Genomic DNA, 19,952 nt, shown 5'->3' with positions numbered 1-19,952 from the left:
ATTTCACCTTTATAACAACTGTAAATAAACCTATTAAAATTTTCTGGACAATGCTAGCACTTTGGTTTTTAAAAAATAAAAATGCTTGGCAACTAAACAGCTTTTGAAGCATTTTTATCATACAACAGATTCCATCCGTTCAGTATACTTTTCTTAGTTGTTCTACAAGCAAGCACAGGTCTGCAATGTGCCTGAGTTCAGTGTAGTTCCTGTAAGTTTGTTATTAAGATACATGAAAAATTTAAAGTATATTTTATTATGTATATATTAAAATATAAAATATATCCCACTAATTATATATAAAATATAAAATGTTTAATATGCATATATTAAAATATTAAAAACTCATGTATATATTAAAATGTATATGATTAATATATACTTTAAAATATATATGAGCACTGGCTGCTCATCTAGAGAACTCGGGCTTGAGTCCTAGCACCCACAAATTGGTTAACAATGTATGTAACTCCAGGGGATTAGATGCCCTCTTCTGGACTCTGTGGGAACCAGATAGGCATGTAGGGCATAAGACATACATGCAGGCAAAATCTCATATATACAAAAATAATCATTACAAAATGGGAGGTCTCTGTTAGCACTGAGAATCGAGCAGGACGGCCTGAAAAGACCTCCATAGAAGTGAGTTGTTGTAGCTCTATGAGGTGAAGGCCAGGCCGTCCAGTTACTAGCTGTCTCGCCATGTGTGTGGAGCAGTAGGAGGACTACCCCCAGCCTAGTCACAGCTCTCCCCTGTGAGATTGGTTTGTGGGCGTCAGTCTCAGGAGGCTTCAAAAGCTAGGGATCATGGGACATGACAGTAACCACGAAAAAGCAAGTCTAAGACCAGAAACACTGCGGCCTGCCAGTCAGAAAAGGCAGGACTGTCTAATACGTAGGAAAGGCAATTCAGAAGGAGAAGGATCACGGGCTTCCTGGTTCTGACATTCACCAGCTCTTTGTGGTAACTTAAGTGGGCACCTTGTCCCTCAGTTCCCTCATCTGGGAAATGAACTGTGAATACTGAGACAACCCAAATACACACCTAGTATAATGCGTGGGAACAGGGCAAGCTCTCGGGTTGGCCATTACAGCCTTGCCATCTAGACGGGGAATAGACCATGCAGTCTAGTGTGCAAGTCCCCAGAGGCTCACAGCCAGGCAAAGCCAGGGGTGGCATACATGCTGCTGTGCGCACAGCCACCACAGGGCAGCCCGGGCAATGCTCTGACACAGCAAAATGCACACAGGGTCTCAGAAGCTAAGGTCTTGCCTGGAGGCCACTGCACAGGGTTCTGAGGGCCTGGCAGTGACTGAGGGTGGCTAATGAAGGGAGGATAGGGCCTTCCGTCCCCACAAACCAACATCTAATTGTGAGGAGGAGATGGGCAAACCACACAGCCGCTGCACCGAGGCTGGCCAGCCACTCAGTGCTTCATTAAGTTTTTGTTTTTAATTAGTGGGAGAGTCGTAACCAAAAGAGTGGGCAGGAAACACTAACCAGGATCACGCCCTTCTAAGGTGCATGAAAGCTTGCTAGTGTTCTATTAAAATTGACAGCCTCAGGGCTGGAGAGATGGCTCAGTGGCCAAGGGTCCCAAAGGACCGGGGTTCAAATCCCAGCACCCGCATGGCAGCTAATAACTGTCTGTAGCTCCAAGATCTGACACTCACACAGACTTACCTGCAGGCAAAGCACCAATGCACATAAAATAAAAGTAAATAAATTAAAAATAAACAAAATCAGCTGCATTACACCCCCTTTCCCTCCCTTTCAGCACCTCGCATTCTCACTCCCTTCAAGGTAGAGTTTCCTCCCTCACCCCCACATAGCCGTCAGCTCACTGCAGGGTCTACCAGGCTCTTCTCATACAAAGCATTTCAGGGCTTCCCTTATTTGTCTCTAACACCACCTCCTTCCCAGGGATGGCAGACTGGTATCTGTCTGTCACAGCGCACAAGGCAGGCCCCCAACAGCCTCTGACTGTTCATGCTATGGTTGCCCTTCAACCCTGACCCCAGCAACAAGCCCTTTTTGAACTGTGGTTTCAGGCTTCCTTGGGGTTCCACGGGGTCTGTTTGCTACATTTAATGTTTATTCTGCTGATGTAAAAGTGCAAGGAAGGAGAGAGGGACTCCTGGGTCTTGTCATGCAGGGAAGGGGACACCAGGAAGCGCCAGCATCCTGACACCAGTTCAGGTTTACGGACTTCTCCATGGCTCCAAGAAACTCCTGCACCTTCAGGCCGGAGAACAGCTAGGTGTTTACAGAAATCTCCATCTGGTAGCAATCTGTTCAGCAGCAAAGCTTCTCCCTCCTCCTCTTACACCAAATACTCCACAGGGGCCACAACCCCACCCTCTTCATTTGTGTGAGGTCCAGTTTGTCACTCGTCATTTTTTTTCGCTGGCATGGAAGCAGAGACACCGTTCTCACCCACTGCCATCTGAGCAGAGATGAGGCCACACACTGACCTTGGGCTCCCTCGCTCTAAAGTCCACACTGGAGCAACATGAGGGCAGGGTGTTGCCCAAGCTGCTGTCAAGACCTGCATAGGAGTCTCAGTCCAGAGTACTTCCGAGACTGTGGAGACACTGTGCTAGAACCCCAGGGCAAGTTCTTTATTTGAGGGGTGAGGAGTCTTCAAACAAGTTCTTTGAGATAGTAGCGGAATGAAGAGCTTGGTTAGAGGACAAGATGGGGGTAAGTACAGAGAGTGAAGTCCAGCTTGAAGGCGGGTGCGCCTTTAATCCCAGGTCTCGGAAGGCAGAGGCAGGCATATCTCCGAGTCAGAGGCTAGCCTGGTCTACACAAACAGACAGAGTACATGGATCCATGACAGACTTCCGGCAGGTGTGCCTCGCACCCACACCAGGACCCCCTTTGTCCCATCGCTAACTTCACTCAAGCAGTTAGGAGGGAGGCAGTCAATCACTATTCCACCTCCTCCTCACAGCTCAAGCAGACCACAGAGCAGGCTTCCTTGCCTCTGGAAAGGTCTAGAGAAGTCATGTGACTAAAGTCTGACTAATGAGAGTCTTTATTAAGAGTTATTGAAAAAGATGTCTCTGTAAGTTTGAGGGCCAGCCTGGTCTACAAAGTGAGTTCCAGAACAGCCAGAGCTGTTATACTGAGAAACCCTGTCTTGAAAAAGCCAAAAGAAAAAAAGAAAGAGAAGGAAGAAAGAGAAAGAAAATGTTATTACAGAAAAAAAAAAATGGTATTTTAGACTTGTCTAAGCCCATGTTTCTTGCTACTTGGAAACAAGAACTCACTGACAGAATAAAGATCAACAACGAGAACAGAGACAAGCCATAAAGACAAAGATGGCCTGGATGAGTGAAATGCCCCCAGTCCCTGATTCCATGAGGAAGTAAACTACCTTTGGGGAGGGGTATAAAGAGTGAAAATTTATTTGGTGAATGTTGAGGGCAATCAATCATCATTTAAAAGACCAGATGGAAAAAAGTGTCCTGCTAAGGACCTAGGAGGCCTCTCGGGCCTCACAGAAATCTCGGGATATGGGAATGCCCTCAGCCAGTCAGGGCCACAGGGAAGAACTCTGCACGGTTAACACACGGGCTGCTGTCCTCACGCCCTGACACCAGCGTCTCCATATCTGTCAGTTCCAGCATGAAAAGGGCGTGATGAATCTCAGCCTCAGGATGGTGCCATTCTCCTTCTTGTCCAACCCCCAAAGCTTTTACCATAATCCCATGGCTTCTCAGGTCCCTGCTCTTGCCCATGCTCCTGGGCAGAAGTGCTCAGGGTTCTCCAGGACCATCACCAGACCATAGGACTCTGAGGGAGATGAACTCACCCCTGACCCGCTGAAGCAGGCCGGTGCAGGTGTGTTCCGAGCACTGTCAGCTTTCAGAGCACCTTCCCGACAATGCTGGTGGGCACGTGACCGGAGAAGAGTTGGGACTCTGACCAAGGAACACGGCTCATCTGGGGTTAGAATGCCATCAGCAGGCCCCGTTATATTTTTCAAGTGAATAACTAGGTCATGCTACTGTGCTTTCTTAACACAGTAGAACATGCCAGAAACCTCAGAGTTGAAATAGAGGGACAAGCCATTAGGAAGAGGAATCCAAACAAGCACAAATGTAAGTTGCTAACCCCACTGGCAATCAGGACAGTGGAAATCAAAGCCTAATGAGATAATGCTGTCCGTCTAACAGATTGGGGACAATTTCACAATATAATGTGCCAAGAATTCGGCAAGGACATGGAATTACAGAAGCTTAAACTGGCCCAAATGCTGCTGGAAGGCAGTCTGTCATGATCGGATGAAGTTGAAGACATTTTCTGACTCAATTCCTGATCCCAGGTGAACAGTGCACAGCTCAGGGAAGGTGGTGTCTACCCATAAGGGAGTAAAACCTGGGTTTGCACAGGTGGAAAAAAAAAAGCACAGACATGATCATTGTTGGTGGCCCTACAAAAGCTAACTCTATCCAACATTCTTTATTAGCAATTTAAACTCTAGAATCGTAGAATTCCATTTTCTCCCCGGGAGGGACGACAAGGAGAAACCTCAAGCCACACTGGCACAGTGAAGTGCAGTCCAGGGCCCAGCAGAGATTCAGCCAGCATCATGGCCCCCACCAGACCTACACAGGAGGAGGAGCTTTCCAACTAGGGAATGCTACATGGCAAGAGGAGTGAGCAAACTCCAGCCACAAACACAGACCAGATGTGGCACAAATCCATTCATGAAGGTACAAGACAGAACTGCATCGTTTAGGGATGGATGTGTCCCCAATCTGAGGATGGAAAAGCAGAGTGCGTGGAGCCGCCACCAGGGCTGCAGTGAGCAGCACATGAGCTGGGAAGGGAAGGGTCACATCGTACTTCATTCACGAAGCCGTGGAGAACGTGGTATGTTTTTTCTGCATGTGCTGTGGATCACTTTAAAATATTAAAACAGAAAAGACAAGCGGAAGGGGATTTCCTTGATCTTTGTCATTTAGTGTTCAGAAAGCAGTTTGGGCATCAAATTCTCCCCCGTCAGAGAGGCGTGTGGTGCTCTCAGAAGCCAGTGCACCTGCCCCCCCCCCCCCAGTCAGAACTCATTTCTCAAGCTCAGCAGGGGTCCGGGGCTGATCTCACTGGGAAGTAAACAGGCTGAGACAAGATGAATGAACTGAAAAAAGTTGGGGACCACACAGCAAGAGAAGGATGGACCATGAGCCTCCATCTCTTCCGGTTCCACAGCCACGACTCAATCAAGTGCAGATGGAAAGACTTAAAACATCCTCTCATTGAACAGAGACAGGATTTTGCTTTGTTGGTTTGAAGCAGGGTCCCATGTAGCCTAGGCTGGCCCTGAGCGGCTGATCCTCTGGCTTTTATCTCCCAAGTGTTGGGATTACAGATGCGCAGTATCACTGTGCTTGGGAACTGCTTTGTTCTCTGAGACTGAACTTGAAATGGCAATTCTGTCTCAGTCTTCTGTGTGCTGAATCTAGATACCTGGCGAGACTTTTTCGTTTTATTATTCCTTAAGTGATACACCGTGATAACGATACATTGCTGGCTTCATTGAGGGGTCGTGAGTGACGGACAGACGATTTTAAGCATAGGAAAGGACATGCGCAGGATTCATGCAAATACTCTTCCACTTTATTGAGGGGCTGGCACATCTGCAGATTGTGCATTCAGTGGCCTTGATGATGAAGGGAACATCTGTGGGACTCTGCAGAGGAAAAGCTGCACCAGCTAGTGACCTCCGAGGAGCCAGTAAGAATGTCCCATTATCAGTCATGAACTGACCAAGCAGTTGCTACTCTTTCCTATTAAGAAGTTATTTTGTTTGTTTTTACACACAGTTTTTTTACATATTTTACATACACTGTTGCTAATCTAACACTCAAAAAACTCAATACAAATTCTGGGATGGTTAATGCTTGTTTAAAATTCAAAGGTCTTTGGCATGGATATTAAGAATCACTTTTAGTTAAAAAAAATAATTGAGCTGGGTGATTGCACACTTTTAATCCCAGCACTTGGGAGGCAGAGACAGGCAGATCTATGAGTTTGAGGCCAGCCTGGTCTACAGAGCGAGATCCAAAACAGCCTGGGATATGCAGAAAAATCCACTCTCAAAAACAAAACAAAAAAACGGAGAAAAAGTTTCCATTTGATTCACTTGTACTTAGCTTACATTAACTAAATTTGTATCATCATCTAAGGTTTTCATTTTTAAGTTTTCAAATTACTCTCTGAGTGTGTGTGTGTTTGTGTGTGTACGCACGCGTGTGTGTTCAGGCACTTGGTGCTACAGCACATGCGTGGGAACAGAGGACACCTTTGGGGAGTTCCTTATTTCCACCTGTTTTTGAGCCCCCCCCCCCCCCATTGCTGCTGCTGTGTACTCCAGGTTAGTGTTCCATAAGATTCTGGGCAATTCTGTGGTCTCCATCCTCCATCTTGCTGTAGGAATGACAGCACAGATTTATGCTCCCAGATCTAAGCTGAGTCTTGGAGATCAAACTCCGGTCGACAGGCTTGCATGACAAGCATGTTTTCCTCCTAAGCCATCTCATTGGCTCCTTGTCTTCTAAAGATTTTTAAAATATGCCAGCACCTTTGTAGCTAGGGGTATCTCAGATCCCAGGTGAACTCAGGCAAGAGGAAGTGATATACATAGTGGCAGGCCAGGAGAAAGTCCCACCTCTACCCCTAGCATGCAGATCCCAGGCCTTCTCGGACTGGCCTATCCTAGATCCTCAAGCCTACATTACTAGGGTTGCAGTGGGCCCTGCTATCAGGGAGTGAAATCTAATCCCACAGGTCACCGGGGAGGGAGTGGAAGGGAGGGCGAGGGAAAGCGTGTCAACAAGGATCCGGGCACAGAAACACAAACTAGCTTGGTTCTGAACTGGCACTTTCACACGTCAATGCTCTCAGCGCAGCTGACTGAAGTAACACGAGTGTTTATGTGCGCAATCTTTTATGAACATGAACTATTTTGAAAACTCTTTTACGGAGCCAAGTTTCTTTCCTTTTAATAAAATGCCAAGCAGAATTAGGTGGGGTCTCTTCCAAGGAGGCTTAAGGTAGGATAAATGCAAACACCCTAAGTTAGCAAATTAAAACAAAACAAGGGTTGCGAGTCAGGCTCAGTGGCAGAACGCGTGCTCAGCAGGTGTGAGGCCCTGGGTCCCACGCCCAGCACACAGACAACAGAAACCTATTACCTAGTTATAGCTTTTTTTTTTTTTTAATCACACAGCTGTTAGGTAGTGATGGCACACACCTTTAATCCCAGTACTCAGGAGGCAGAGACAGGTGGATCGCTGTGAGTTCGAGGCCAGCCTGGTCTAGAGCAAGTTCCAGGATAGGCTCCAAAGCTATAGAGAAACCCTGTCTTGAAAAAAACAACCAACAACAACAACAAAAACCAAAACAAGACAAAACCAAAAAAAAGAAAAAAACAAAAACAAAACAAAAACACCCACACAGCTTTGTAACCACAAATGGTGATCAGCTCTTAATTTCCCCTCCAGTTGAGGGAAGACAGAAGCCCAGATAGAAAGCTCCTCAGACTGCTCTTCTCAGGGTGATATTCCAGATGAGTCATGAGTTTAACAGTGAAGAAAACCTCTCAGGGACCCTCGGATTTTATTAGAGGCCAGCGGGAGAGTAAGAAGGCACAGCGATGTGACAGATGCTGCAGCACAGACAGCCTACCAGAGGGTCGGCTGTGAGAGACCAGTAAAGCGCTCTACTGCCTGTGGAAACTTCTAGGCTTAGTATGGAAGCATAGACTCCCTGTAAGTTAGATCCATTTCGGCATCCAGCTTGCAGTATCCTCTCTGCTCTCAGCCTGCAAGGCGTACTGTAAAACCTAACTATGTGCAGGGAGGCTTCACACGGCGAAGTTCAATAGCATGCAATCAGCATATCTGCTCATCCCTCTGCAGCCTCATCTCTAAAATGGGTACCTCTTCCTCACAAGATGGCTGCAGGTATGCAGGAGAGCATTCTGCTGTGGAGACAGTATTAGCTACTGTCTTCCTCTCACAGGCCTTGGGGCTCTTCTGCCACAGGCACACATGGAATCCCTGCTGTTTTCCTCTCCTATACCTGAGTTCCAGTCTCTAAGAACCAATGCTTGCTCTTTCCTGGAGCCTCCTCTCGCATTAGTCCCTCCTGAGATCCCACAGAAACAAAAGAACCACATGCCAGATTGTGCCCTTGGCCACAAGACCCATCACGCTCACATCTTCTCTCCCCCAGCACACAGCACAGCCCCTGGTACCTCTTTGCTTCTATAGCACCAGGAGCCTGGCAGGGCTGATAAACACTAGTTGAAGGTGTCAATGATATTGGACTAAAGGGCACACACACCTTCGGAGCTATCCCTGCCATCCCGGAGCCCCACAGCCAACTGAGAGGGTTCAGAACTGTAATCTCAGAGCCATGAATCCATTTAATTTTACAGTCTTGAAATATGGAATCCCCCCAAATTCAACACAAGGCAGCTGTTTTGCTTGCAAATGAGAAGGGTCAGCTGTGAAAATACAGCCCCTAGAAAAACAAGGACAGGACAGGCTGTAAGGACACCTCTAGGGGCCCTCCACTGCTGAGTCAGGAAGCCAGGGTCAGCTATGCCTGACCCATGGGCTACCTAGCCCCACAATTTCACTGTTTCCACCTTCTGGCTCACAGACTCCATCTTGAAACCCCCTCCCTTCCCCCATCAACTCAAAATGCATCCATTTAGCTTAGTGCTTTCATGATTTGAAGATATATACAATTGTCAATCAAAGCTGAGGACCAGTCAAGGCAAACCCAGATTTAATTCCTCTCTGACATGACCGACTCAGGTTTAAAAATATTTTCTAGGTTAATGTAATATCTTGACGTGTTTATGGTTTTATGTCTCTTGGACTTGACTCTCATGGTTTAGGGAGGACCAGAGTCTCACGATTTAAGGAGGATTCTATTTCCATGGTTTAAGGAGGACTAGAGGAGTGTGCAGCTCCGTCCTGCCTGCCTGTAGCATGTGACTCCCCCTTTCTCTCTCCCACGGCCTCCAAGTAGATTGCACCACCCAGCCTCCTCTCTGGAAGGTAGGGTTCCACCCAGACTTTGCTGTCTGTTCTTCAATAGGACCATCCCTAGTGCCCACATATATAAACATCTCAAATCTCTGCAGATAACTCCGACAGCAAATAAATGGGGCAGGGACACACTTTATACAGTGGGTTCTCAATGAGATGCTGCCAAGCTGGATTTCAAAAGGCAGGCTCCAGCTTCCAAGCTAAGCAGCACATGGCTCTGCCTGCAGTTTCTGCCTCTCCTCCCCTCACTCAGGAGAGAGGCCAAAGCTGATCTTGAAGGATTGCTTCATAAGGAAAAATCAGGGCAGGCACCATCCCAGGACCGGCCAGGGGAGAAGGGCTAGCAGGGGACTCTGGGAAGACAGAGCTAGGTGCACGAACAGGCTCGTCAGTTCCCACAGCGAGCCCTCTGCACTGCACACAGGGCTGAGTGCTGACACGGGGCTTCCCACAGCTTCCACTGGCCTCCAAGCGCATATTTGTCATCAGAGGCTCTTGATGAAGCTGTACACAAATATCTGACTGTTGTTAAATACAAAACAAAACAAAAAACTACTCCACAGAAACCAAATCAAAACCAGCTGTGAGGGCGAGGGGCCAAAAACTGGGGGTAAGCGCCGAGGCGGGCAGAGACACTTGTTAGCGGTGTGGCTGACTGAGCAGCAGAGGAAGAAGTCACGCCGCATGACTGCCATGCTCCTCTGGTGACTTCGCTGTGAAGACAACAGACATTCCACCTTCTAGAATTCTGTAGCCAGGGAGGCAGAGCTTGAATCTCAGCTCTGGATGTATCTGCCAGCCTGCAAGGGGCTGTGTAGTTGTGTTAACAGTTAGTGCTCAACTTCCTTTCCCTATTATCACTAATTAACTCCCCAAATATGCAGAAAGCATGTGGCTTCACCAGAACGTGAAGGCACAAATGCCGTGAACACAGTGCTAAGAACAGGATGACGATGACATCAGCCACAGTGCACTAGCCAGTGTTGCCAAGAGGCCTGAGTGAGGGGCAGATGGTCTCAGGTGAATCCTGGAGGCAGGAGAATGGCTAGCTTCTGGCTATGGGATCTGGGAATCCCAATCTCCCGAGGATGGACCAACACGGCTTGTTTCATCAGCCCTCTTAAGAATCATCCTTTTCTCTTTAGTTTGATGGACTGGAAAAATATATCTTGGTGCTTCTCAGAGCACGATGCTGAACCCACAGTTGGAATAAAATAAAAACATGGAAACTGATATTTTGTCCCAGGATGAGAAATAACCCTGGAGGCAAAGTTGAGCCAGTTTCATAAAACGAGGCTAACACATTTGCATGTTTGAGTCAGAATGAGACTTTCCTTAAGAAATCCATCAATTAAAGCAACACTCGGGGAACTCCTCAGCAGATCTGTGACTGCAACACTCTGTGGTTCATCAGCTTGCAACTTCCGTTTCCTCAGATTGCAAAGAAGCCAGATGAAGGACCAGGGAGGGAGTCAAGGCCGGTCTCTAAGAGCCAGCACTCTCAGGAAGTCGGGCCTCGAAGGTAAAGTGTGAAAGCATCCTCCCTGTGGCCAAGCTTTTAGAGCATAGGAAGCTGAATGAGGCCTTTCCACTGTGGGGGCTTCTAACACTCCATGGGCAAAACGAAAACATCATTTGATAGCTGGATGGGATTTAAAGATGTGGTGTCTGTTCAAGGTGCCATCTTTACAAGATAAAATACAAGACAAGGCAAATGGCCTTTCCATGGATGCTTCTCATCTTTTAGTGTGAAATAAAATTAACCCTCCATACATATTTCACATTACGAACATTTGGATTGGCACTTGGGTGGCAGAGGCAAGCGCGTCTCTGTGAGTTGAGGTCAGCCTGGTCTACATAGTGAGTTCCATGCCATCCAAGGCTACACAGTGAGAGCCTGTATATAAAAACTCCCCGTTTCCTGCCATAATGGTTCACTGGTTCTGTTACTTGACCTTCAAACCCCATCTCTAATGACATCCAGCCACTCTCCCTCATACTGCTACCATCTTTCTAGGATGGGCCCCAAGCTCCCTCTGCAACCATGCTTCTTAACTCCTCCCCCTCCACTGCCTGTTGCTCTCCACAGCAGGTCAGGCACCAGTGACCTTGATGAACTCACTTTAGTTCACCAGGAAGAATGACAACACAGTGGAAGGAAGGGTGGTGGGCAGCAAAGCTAGGGTTGCCACGGTCAGTCTAACTGAATTCAGAGGGCCCTGCTTGGCTGTATCTTTATCACTGTGCCCTTTCTGTGCAAACAAGGGGACATGTGGCCTCCAGCAGGTTCAGCTGGGCACTCTTCCTTCTTTAAGGAGCAGTACTGAATGGAGACACAGGTGCTAAAATGAACACAGAACTTTCCAGAGAAGAGTGCTGGAAGGGCAGGGAAAGGGGAGTGGCTCCATGATGGGCATGTTTAGCTCTGGGAGTGATGAAAATGTGCAAATGGGAGGCAATGATAACACCACTCAGGGAAAACTAAAAACTACAGAATTATACACTTGAAGAGGGGATGGGTTTTGTGGCTGTCACGTGCTCTGAAAGTCAGGAAGGCCAGGGGCGCTGCACCCTTCCTCTCCAGTCTTTCAACGACCAAAAGCAACTTCTCATCCTTCAAAACTAAACGGAATGGTGGCTGTCTCCCCAAAAGGCTTTCCTGCATCCTGACTCTGAGGCTCAGGACTAACTGCCTACGTAGAGGCTAAACAATTTTGACAGCACCTCAGCTCACTGCTGACACCTTCACTTTTCACAGTGACATGAGCCCATGAGTGCTACTGTCTCATTACCCCGACCCAGTAACCACCATAGTGCCCGGTGTCAGACCTTCAGAAAAAGTTCAGTAGTTTTTAAAAACTTACACATACACACACCTATACACACACTTATACATTTACTCATCACACACATACACACAATCACAAATGCACATGGTCCTAAGCTCCAGCATCACAAAAAATTTTAAACTCTTTTATAAGCAACATATGTAATAAAACAATGCATATTTCTTTAATGGTCTTTTGAAACACCAAGTTCATGAAAAAGTTCATTGAAATGGGAATTATGATCTTCATTAGGGTGCATTAAAATATAGAAGTTCATATTTTCATATTGAGCATCTATAAATTCACCAGAAATAAGTATAAAAATAAAAACACTGTATTTATATAGCAGATGCTTTTGTTTTTGTTTGCATTTGAGATACGGTTTCATGCAGCCCAGATTGGTCTTGAACTCATCACACAGCTGAGGATGACTTTGAACTTCTTACCCTGGGGCACACAGGTTAGGAAAGTGGTCTACCAGTGAGCTGTATCCCCAGCTACTCTCCGACATCTGTATTTATTCTCCTGCACATGCTCTTTTCAGGTGACACAGTGACTCTTACTGCTGTCAGGTTCCCTGGTGAGCGCTATATTTTGCCCTTTTCTGGCTTCTTTCTATTTAGAGCTTTGGTAAGCCAAGGGTTACAGACTCAAGGTCCCAGAAAGGCTGTCAACCAGGGCATGAAATTAACCCAGAACATGGTTGAAGGATGAAGAAATAGCATCTGTCTGTCTCCAGGAAAGGGAATGGAGCCACGTGACAGGCATGACAACTGTGTTTCTATAGACATTCCTAATGTGGTGCTGGCATTGGACCCAGGCCTTACACGTGCCAGGAAGCCCTGCATCGCTGAGCTGCACCCTCAGCCATTCCACATTTTATGCCTTCAAAGCCTGCATCTGATGCGTCATTTCTATACCAAATGTGCTGTTTGGCTCCCTCTAGTCAAGGAACACGTGCCTGCAGATGCCAGATCTGATTTTTTAAAGATGTTGGAAATGAGGAAATTGAGACTTCTATGCAAAAGTTGTGATTTTAAAATTCTGGCTTTCTTCAAAATTTCGTACAGGGCAAGCTCCAAAATGCCACAGCGGCAAGCTATATCTGGCTCATAGGCTAATGGCTTAATACTGCTCACCTAAAATGTTATGGGGTATTTCTAACTTGGTGAAGGGAACTTCTAAAAACTCACTCAGATTCATAGACAAAGTTCTGTCCTTCCTGCCCACAGCCTATTGCCACCATGGCTGGAAGGAACTTCTTTTCCTCTGGGCCTTAGAGAAGGCTATGACCAACTGAGCCAGTAAAATGCAGACTAACCGGATGCGATCAAGGGTTGAGTCAATTACCCTAGCATTTGGTCTATCTCTAGAGTGAGATACAAGGAAATCTCTGCTACAGCTCTTCTGAGTAGCTCAAGAAGTTAATTCAGTTGGCTGGCAAAGCCCTCTCGCCATCTCATCAGTGAAGTCAGAGCTGCCAAGACCTGCAGGTTCCAGGCCACAGAAGCAACCATCGGCAAAGCATTCTGAAACCTGCCTGGGACCCCAGTCTTAGTTCTAGGGGACAGTTTCATCTCTCGGAATCCTCTAGAGATGCTATTCACTTCCGGAAGAGGAGGGACTCTCCAGCTTCTAAGTACCAGACACCAGTAAAGGACCACATCTGCTTAACACTCCAGCATCTGAACAGGAGAAAATTTGCTTTCAGCTCTGAGCCAAGTGCTAGGGGCAGACTGCCTTGTTTCCTGGGTGTGCCTGTCAATCTCACCCCAGCCTGCTCATGGAGCCCACACAGTGTATTCTGTTTTTTCCAATGGTTTCTTCTACTCAGAGCTCATCCCACTCCTCCAAACGGTAGCCCTTATTCCACTGGCTGGCCAGGACTGGTCCAGGTTGGCCATGCCCTGACTACTTGGGACCTCCTCAGTGGCGTGTGGATGCAATCCCTGGGGTGTTTATCAATGACCAGGACTCACAGCTCTGTAGCCCTGAGCCAGGTCTGCAGAAAATGGAATGGCAAGGGTCCCCCTGCATAGTCAGGGAAGTGCTGTGACCTCTTCAGGCCAAAGCCATTCCCTAGGTGAGATGCTGCCCTCATTCTCAGCCACCCATTTGGAGGAACTGTGGGTTTCACTGCCACCTCTGTCAGTCCCTCCTCTAGAGTGGGGACCTGCACAATTCCAAAGCCAGGCAGGGCCATTCACAATCGGTCAGTGCTGGTACCTAAGACTGTCAACCACAAGCAGGCCATGTTTTCTCTGATGACAGCCAGAGTCCAAGGTCCTCACAGCCTTAAGTTTTGACAGAGACCTTCAAGACTGTTCTCCAACAGCTGTGCTCAAAGTACACCTTCCAGAAACAAATGATGCTCAGAAGTCAGAGACTTGTATTTGTTCTGCCTTGACTTAGTGCGTTCGGCAGCTACAGAGCAGACACTGTAGCGCCAGCGTGTGCCACTGATAACCAAGGCGCTACTTTCAGAAAAAAAATGCTAAAATCAACTACTCTATCCTCTTTCATAGTGGCAAGAGTCAGGCAGGTTGCAAACCTCAGTCCTTAAGATGGAAATGTTGTGTTCTTACCTCAGCAGCTTGGGTCTCTTGGTGGAGCAGAGTAAGACCAGTCAAGTCTTCTAAGAAGGAATGCGAGGAGTTAAACACCTTCGCTAGGAAGGCAAATCCTTCCTGCTCATATTGATCAAGAACCTGCGAAAACATTGGCACACTTAGAAAGGGAGCTGTAGTTTTAAAACATACATTAAGAGGGAGGTGGCTCGGCAGGCAAAGGTGGCTGTCACCATGCTTCATGACCAAGTTCAATCCTCAGGGAGGGCCCGTAGGGTGGAAGGAAGAAAGAGACTCCTACAAGTTTTCCTCAGACCCCATATGCACCCCATGGCATGGACACTGCACACACAAGTATAAGTAAATAAATAAATGTGATAAGAGTTTTTACAGCAGGGCGATGGTGGCGCACGCCTTTAATCCCAGCACTCGGGAGGCAGAGGCAGGCGGATCTCTGTGAGTTCGAGACCAGCCTGGTCTACAGAGCTAGATCCAGGACAGGCTCCAAAGCCACAGAGAAACCCTGTCTCGAAAAACCAAAAAAAAAAAAGTTTTTACAAAGAAAATAAATATAGGTAAAAATGCTACCCGACAGGCAAAAAGTTAGAACAGCTAGAGAGATGGCCGAGGGGTTAAGAGACTGACTGCTCTTCCAGAGGACCTGGGTTCAGCTCTCAGCACCCACCAGGTGGCTCAAAACTGTCTGTTCTCCAGCTTCAGGCAATCTGATGCCTCTGCACTCATGAACAGACAGACAGCTGCCCAGGCAAACAGACAGAGAAAAAGACACAGACACACAGACACATTCTCTGTCTTTTCAAACAATCTTTAAGAAAGAGTATAGAAGGACAGAGTATTTATTCTCGCCTCTGCTTGGGAGAGCCACATCATCGTCCGTGTAGACGTCAACTTCTCCCAACAAAGTGAGTTTCATGAACGTTCACTGAATGTTCTACAGGACTCAATCTACTGGGCCCAAGATTCATTGTTACAAAATAGATATAGAAGGAAGAGTCGAGGAAAAATGGTAAGTGATCAAGGGAACAGGCAGAACAAAATGGTGTGTTAGAAATCTGACATTCCGCCGGGCGATGGTGGCGCACGCCTTTAGTCCCAGCACTCGGGAGGCAGAGGCAGGTGGATCTCTGTGAGTTCGAGACCAGCCTGGTCTATACAGCTAGTTCCAGGACAGGCTCCAAAGCTACAGAGAAACCCTGTCTCGAAAAAGCAAAAAAAAAAAAAAAAAAAAATATGACATTCCAGCAAAAACCATTTTAAAAACATAACTGTTAGAAATGGGAAAGTCACTGTCAGCAGGAGCATCACAAATGAGGACAATCACCACAAGCGACCAGAGAAATCGAACCGACTGAAATATGCCCTGAGCCCACCAAAGGGTTATAAAAGTCAGGACACAGCAGTGTTAGCAAGGATGTGGGAAACTTGGGACTCACCTGAAGTCTAAGATGAGACCCTCACTTTAAGAAGTTTAGTGCTAGTGGCCCCTGCACCTCGCCTGACCCTGGCGATGTATGTGTGGGAGATCTGGCCCTGAGGGCATGAAAGCAGGAGAACTGGTCTGCTGGGGCAACACTGGAGAGCTCACCCTGGTGGTAGGGACCGGGAGAGCGAGCTGGCAGGCTGACCAACCTTGCAACTACCAAGGCCCAGAACCAGGGCTATCAGTTGGCCCACCCCAACATCCAACCCATCTATGAACTGCTGGAGGCATGTGAAGGGGCCAGTCCTGCAGATCCAAAGTTGCAGGATCTCTACCACTGGGCAACAACAGGATATCCAAGAGCAGTCCCAGAGAGGGCCCAGTAGCAGATGGTGTAGTAGAAACCAGGCGCCTCAAAACAAACCAATGACTTTTTGCAGTGAACTCTTGCAAGCAAAGATGAATGGATAAAAGGGTTTACTGTGTGACTCACTGTGTCAAACTACAGATTCCATGACAGGATTTTTCTTTTTCTTTTCTCTTAAATTTTATTTTTATTTTGGGGGAGGGTTACAAAGGCAGAGGGTGGGTATGAAGAGATGAGGAGATGAATGGGATCAAGATGCATCATGTGAAAGACACAAAGAATAAATCAAAAGAGAGTAAAAGGACACGTTTAGTACACATATGCCCCATGACCCAGTAACCCTTGGGTACATAAACAAAGATGTGCACGCAGGAGCATAAGACACAAACAAAAGTGTTCATGGCTGCACTACTCAAAGTAACCAAACTAGAAATCACTTAAGTAACCATTAATAGTAGATGAATAAATGAATTAAGTATATTCAGGAATGGAATGCTACATATCAATAATGGAAATTATAATTACATTCGGCAAACACATTACAGAGAAGAAAGAATCTGTATGCCCTGCATAACCTTTATACAAAGTTAAAAACAAAAACAGGTAAAATTAATCCAGGATATTAGAATTTAAGAGAGAGGTGAACCAATGGAGAGACTGTGGTTAGAAGAGGGGTACTCAGTGTATTAATATCGGGGCCTGGGTACAAAACACACGTCGTGAGAGTCCATCTGAGCAGTTAGGATGCGGACAGGACTCCCATAAGTACGTTACCTCCACATGGAAGGAAGAAGCTCAAAGGCCAGTCGCCTAGACAAGAGAACAAGAACGCTCAGAGCAAAACATGTGACTGTCACACCCATGGATCAGTGATCACAGGAGCTGCCCACTGAAGGGCAGGCAGTGAGCTGCAAGGTCTTTAGACCCTAGAACCCGGAAGAGACGCAGAGAAGAGTGGGAAAAAGACAGCAGACATCGGGCACATCCAGGCATCAGAGGACACGTGAACAGATACCTGAGAAGCAGTAACTTAAGAAATAGAAAGTTAAAAAATTCTCCTTTTGGAAAAACATCAACACCACAATTAGCAATTTCACGTGTGAAGGTTTCTATGCAGTTGTTTGCAGCACGAACACAGATGTAAGACTATTCACTGAACCACTGCAGCAGAAAACCGTGAAAACAGATATCTGATGGGGGACTATGTGGCCAGATTATGCTACATTTACAAGCAGTCATATATCCTGTAACTCATTAAAAAAAACCCACAAAGCTCTGAATGGCTGGTAAAAATTGATTTCCAAGACAGCAATATATTTTTAAAAAAATATCCAGACTGAGTACGTAGACTGTGTTTAAAAGATGGGGGAAATAGAAAAAGAAGGGAAAATGAATTCAGAACCATGTACTCCTCCTACAGTTTCGGTGTTCTGCATATGAAAATCTCCAGACCAGCTGAGCGCTGGTACGATGTCCCAGGAAGAAGTGTTCACATTGCGTCTTGTGGCTGGCCACTAGGGTACTGCATAAGGCTGACTGGACAAAAACAATCTACCGTGAGACACAGCCTGGCTCCCACTGCCACCAGGACAAAGGAAGAAGTTTAGAGAGGCAGGAGCACAGGTTTTTTTTTTTTTCTTTTTCTTCTCTTTTCCTTTTTGTTTGCTTGTTTTGTTTTGATTTTGATTTTTGTTGTGGGCCGCTGCAGTGGGGAAGGAAGGATGTGCGGGGTCAGGGGCTTCAGTGGAACTGGGGTGCATGAAGTGAAATTCCCAAAGAGTCAATAAAGAAATTATGTTAATTTTTAAATTAAAAATAAACACAGGTGCACCAGGTGGTGGTGGCACACACCTTTAATCCCAGCACCCTGGAGGCAGAGGCAGGCAGATCTATGAGTTTGAGGTCAGCCTGGTCTACAGAGCGAATTCCAGGATAGCCAGGTCTACAAAGAGAAACCCCGTCTTGAAAAACCAAAATAAGTAAACAACAACAACAGCAACAAAATAAAAGGCCTTTAATAAAGACAGGATTCCCTTACCCTTAAGAGTGAGACTCCTCACCAATGAGAATGGTGTCTCAGAAGAATGGGCACGCGAATTACATGACAGACTTCCAAGTGGTAAGAAAGGTCTTTTTAATGATAACTTATTTAGGGAGTGGATTTTTTTGTTGTTGGATCTTAGTTGAACTCTAGGACTTTAAGCCCTTGTTTCTGCAGATGACTGTGTAGCCTACAAACCTGGGAGCAGAGGAGGGACAGCAGGGACAGAATGAAGGACAGGCAGCACATACCTAGGGTAGACAGAAGTTTAGTGCTAAGACTGGAAACTATGTGGGAAAACTTAATCCTCTTGGGGTGTGTGGACTCACGCACGGACCTCCAGGGCTGTGAGCTAACCTGCTGAACACAAGCAGCTTGTGAAAGGTATCAGGCATTTCTCCTCCTGGAAACAACTAATCTTCTCAGAGGATGGATGTTTCTAAAACCACAGAAATAATGAGGAGGAGGAAGGGAGGGAGGAGAGGAAGCTACAGTTAAAATGCATCTAGCAGTAACTTGTCAGTCTACGGGTGACACAGAATGGCCCTTAGGCCAACAAGGGTTTCTGAACAACAGGGCCCTTACATTCAGGGAAGCTACAAGTTCAGGTTCGGGATGATTTTCCTAAGTGAAGCAGTGGTGTGCCGGCCCCTTCTGCTTACTTCTCCAGGGCTGCAGAAAAGGTGCTCCTGTGAAAGTCAGGACAACTACTGAGTCAGCTCTCTGCTATCGTGAGGACTGGGGACTGAACCCAGGGAGCCAGGCTCGGCAGCAAACACCTTCACTCTGCCCAGCGTTAGCTCTTGTCTAATGAGGCGTGTCCTTTCCTGAGCTGAGTTTTGGCATAACCATTTTTGCACAGCTAGGTTTTTGTTATTTATGATATATACGGCAACACACCTCTGGACTAAGATGGCAGAACGTCTAAGAGACGATGCCAGGAGAAGCACATCTCCAGCTGGGACTGTGCTGACTCATACTCTCTGCTGCATCAAACGGCACAGACTTCAGCTAGGCACTGAAGCCCACCAAAGTCTTCCCATTCTGGGCAGCTCTGCAGAAGGCTTTCACAGGACTCTGATGCCCTGATAGTATAAAACAATAGTTTTTCCTTTAAAAAGTATTTTTAATACATTACTTATTTGTTTAGTTAGCATGTATGCTGTGCGCATGTGTGTATGCCAGGACACAGAAAACAACCTGTGGAAGTCAGTTTTCTCTTTCCACTATGTGGGACCCAGAGACCGAGCTCTGGTCATCAGGCGTGGCAGCAAGCACCAATTTCCAACTCAGCCATCGTGATGATCCAATGTAATAGTTTTCATCTCATGAGAAGCAAAATGGATTCACCAGTTTATCTATTTTTCTTTCTTCCTTTTCTTCCCTTCCAGTTCCTTTCATTCATTCCATGTGTGTGTGTGTGTGCCTGGTGAGTTTATGTGCACCAGAGGAGGCAGAAGCCCATGGAAGCCAGGATATTGGGTCCCTGAAACTAGAGCTACAGGTGGTTGTGAGCATCCTGGTGTGGGTTCTGGGAACCAATCTGGGGACTCAATAAGAGGTACACACTGTTAGCCATTGAGCCATCTCACCAGCCCCTTGTCTATCATTCTTTTTTTTTTTTTTTTTTTTT

At 46.7% G+C, this 19,952-nt stretch overlaps 1 protein-coding gene across 5 annotated transcripts in view; it reads right to left on the bottom strand.

Annotated features, from left to right (window-relative positions):
- Window positions 1-19,952, bottom strand: part of Atg7 (autophagy related 7) — a 219,590-nt gene that overhangs the window by 72,032 nt on the left and 127,606 nt on the right. For all 5 annotated transcript variants that reach the window (XM_013353046.2, XM_026788324.1, XM_005365030.3 and 2 more), the window contains exon 18: window positions 14,489-14,611. In XM_013353046.2, the coding sequence (XP_013208500.1) occupies window positions 14,489-14,611 (123 nt within the window). The remainder of the gene's footprint in view (window positions 1-14,488; window positions 14,612-19,952) is intronic.

This window comes from Microtus ochrogaster, unplaced genomic scaffold (genome assembly GCF_000317375.1).
Source record: "Microtus ochrogaster isolate Prairie Vole_2 unplaced genomic scaffold, MicOch1.0 UNK1, whole genome shotgun sequence".
NCBI classification, from domain to species: domain Eukaryota; kingdom Metazoa; phylum Chordata; class Mammalia; order Rodentia; family Cricetidae; genus Microtus; species Microtus ochrogaster.
This window is presented reverse-complemented; position numbering and strand designations above follow the sequence as displayed.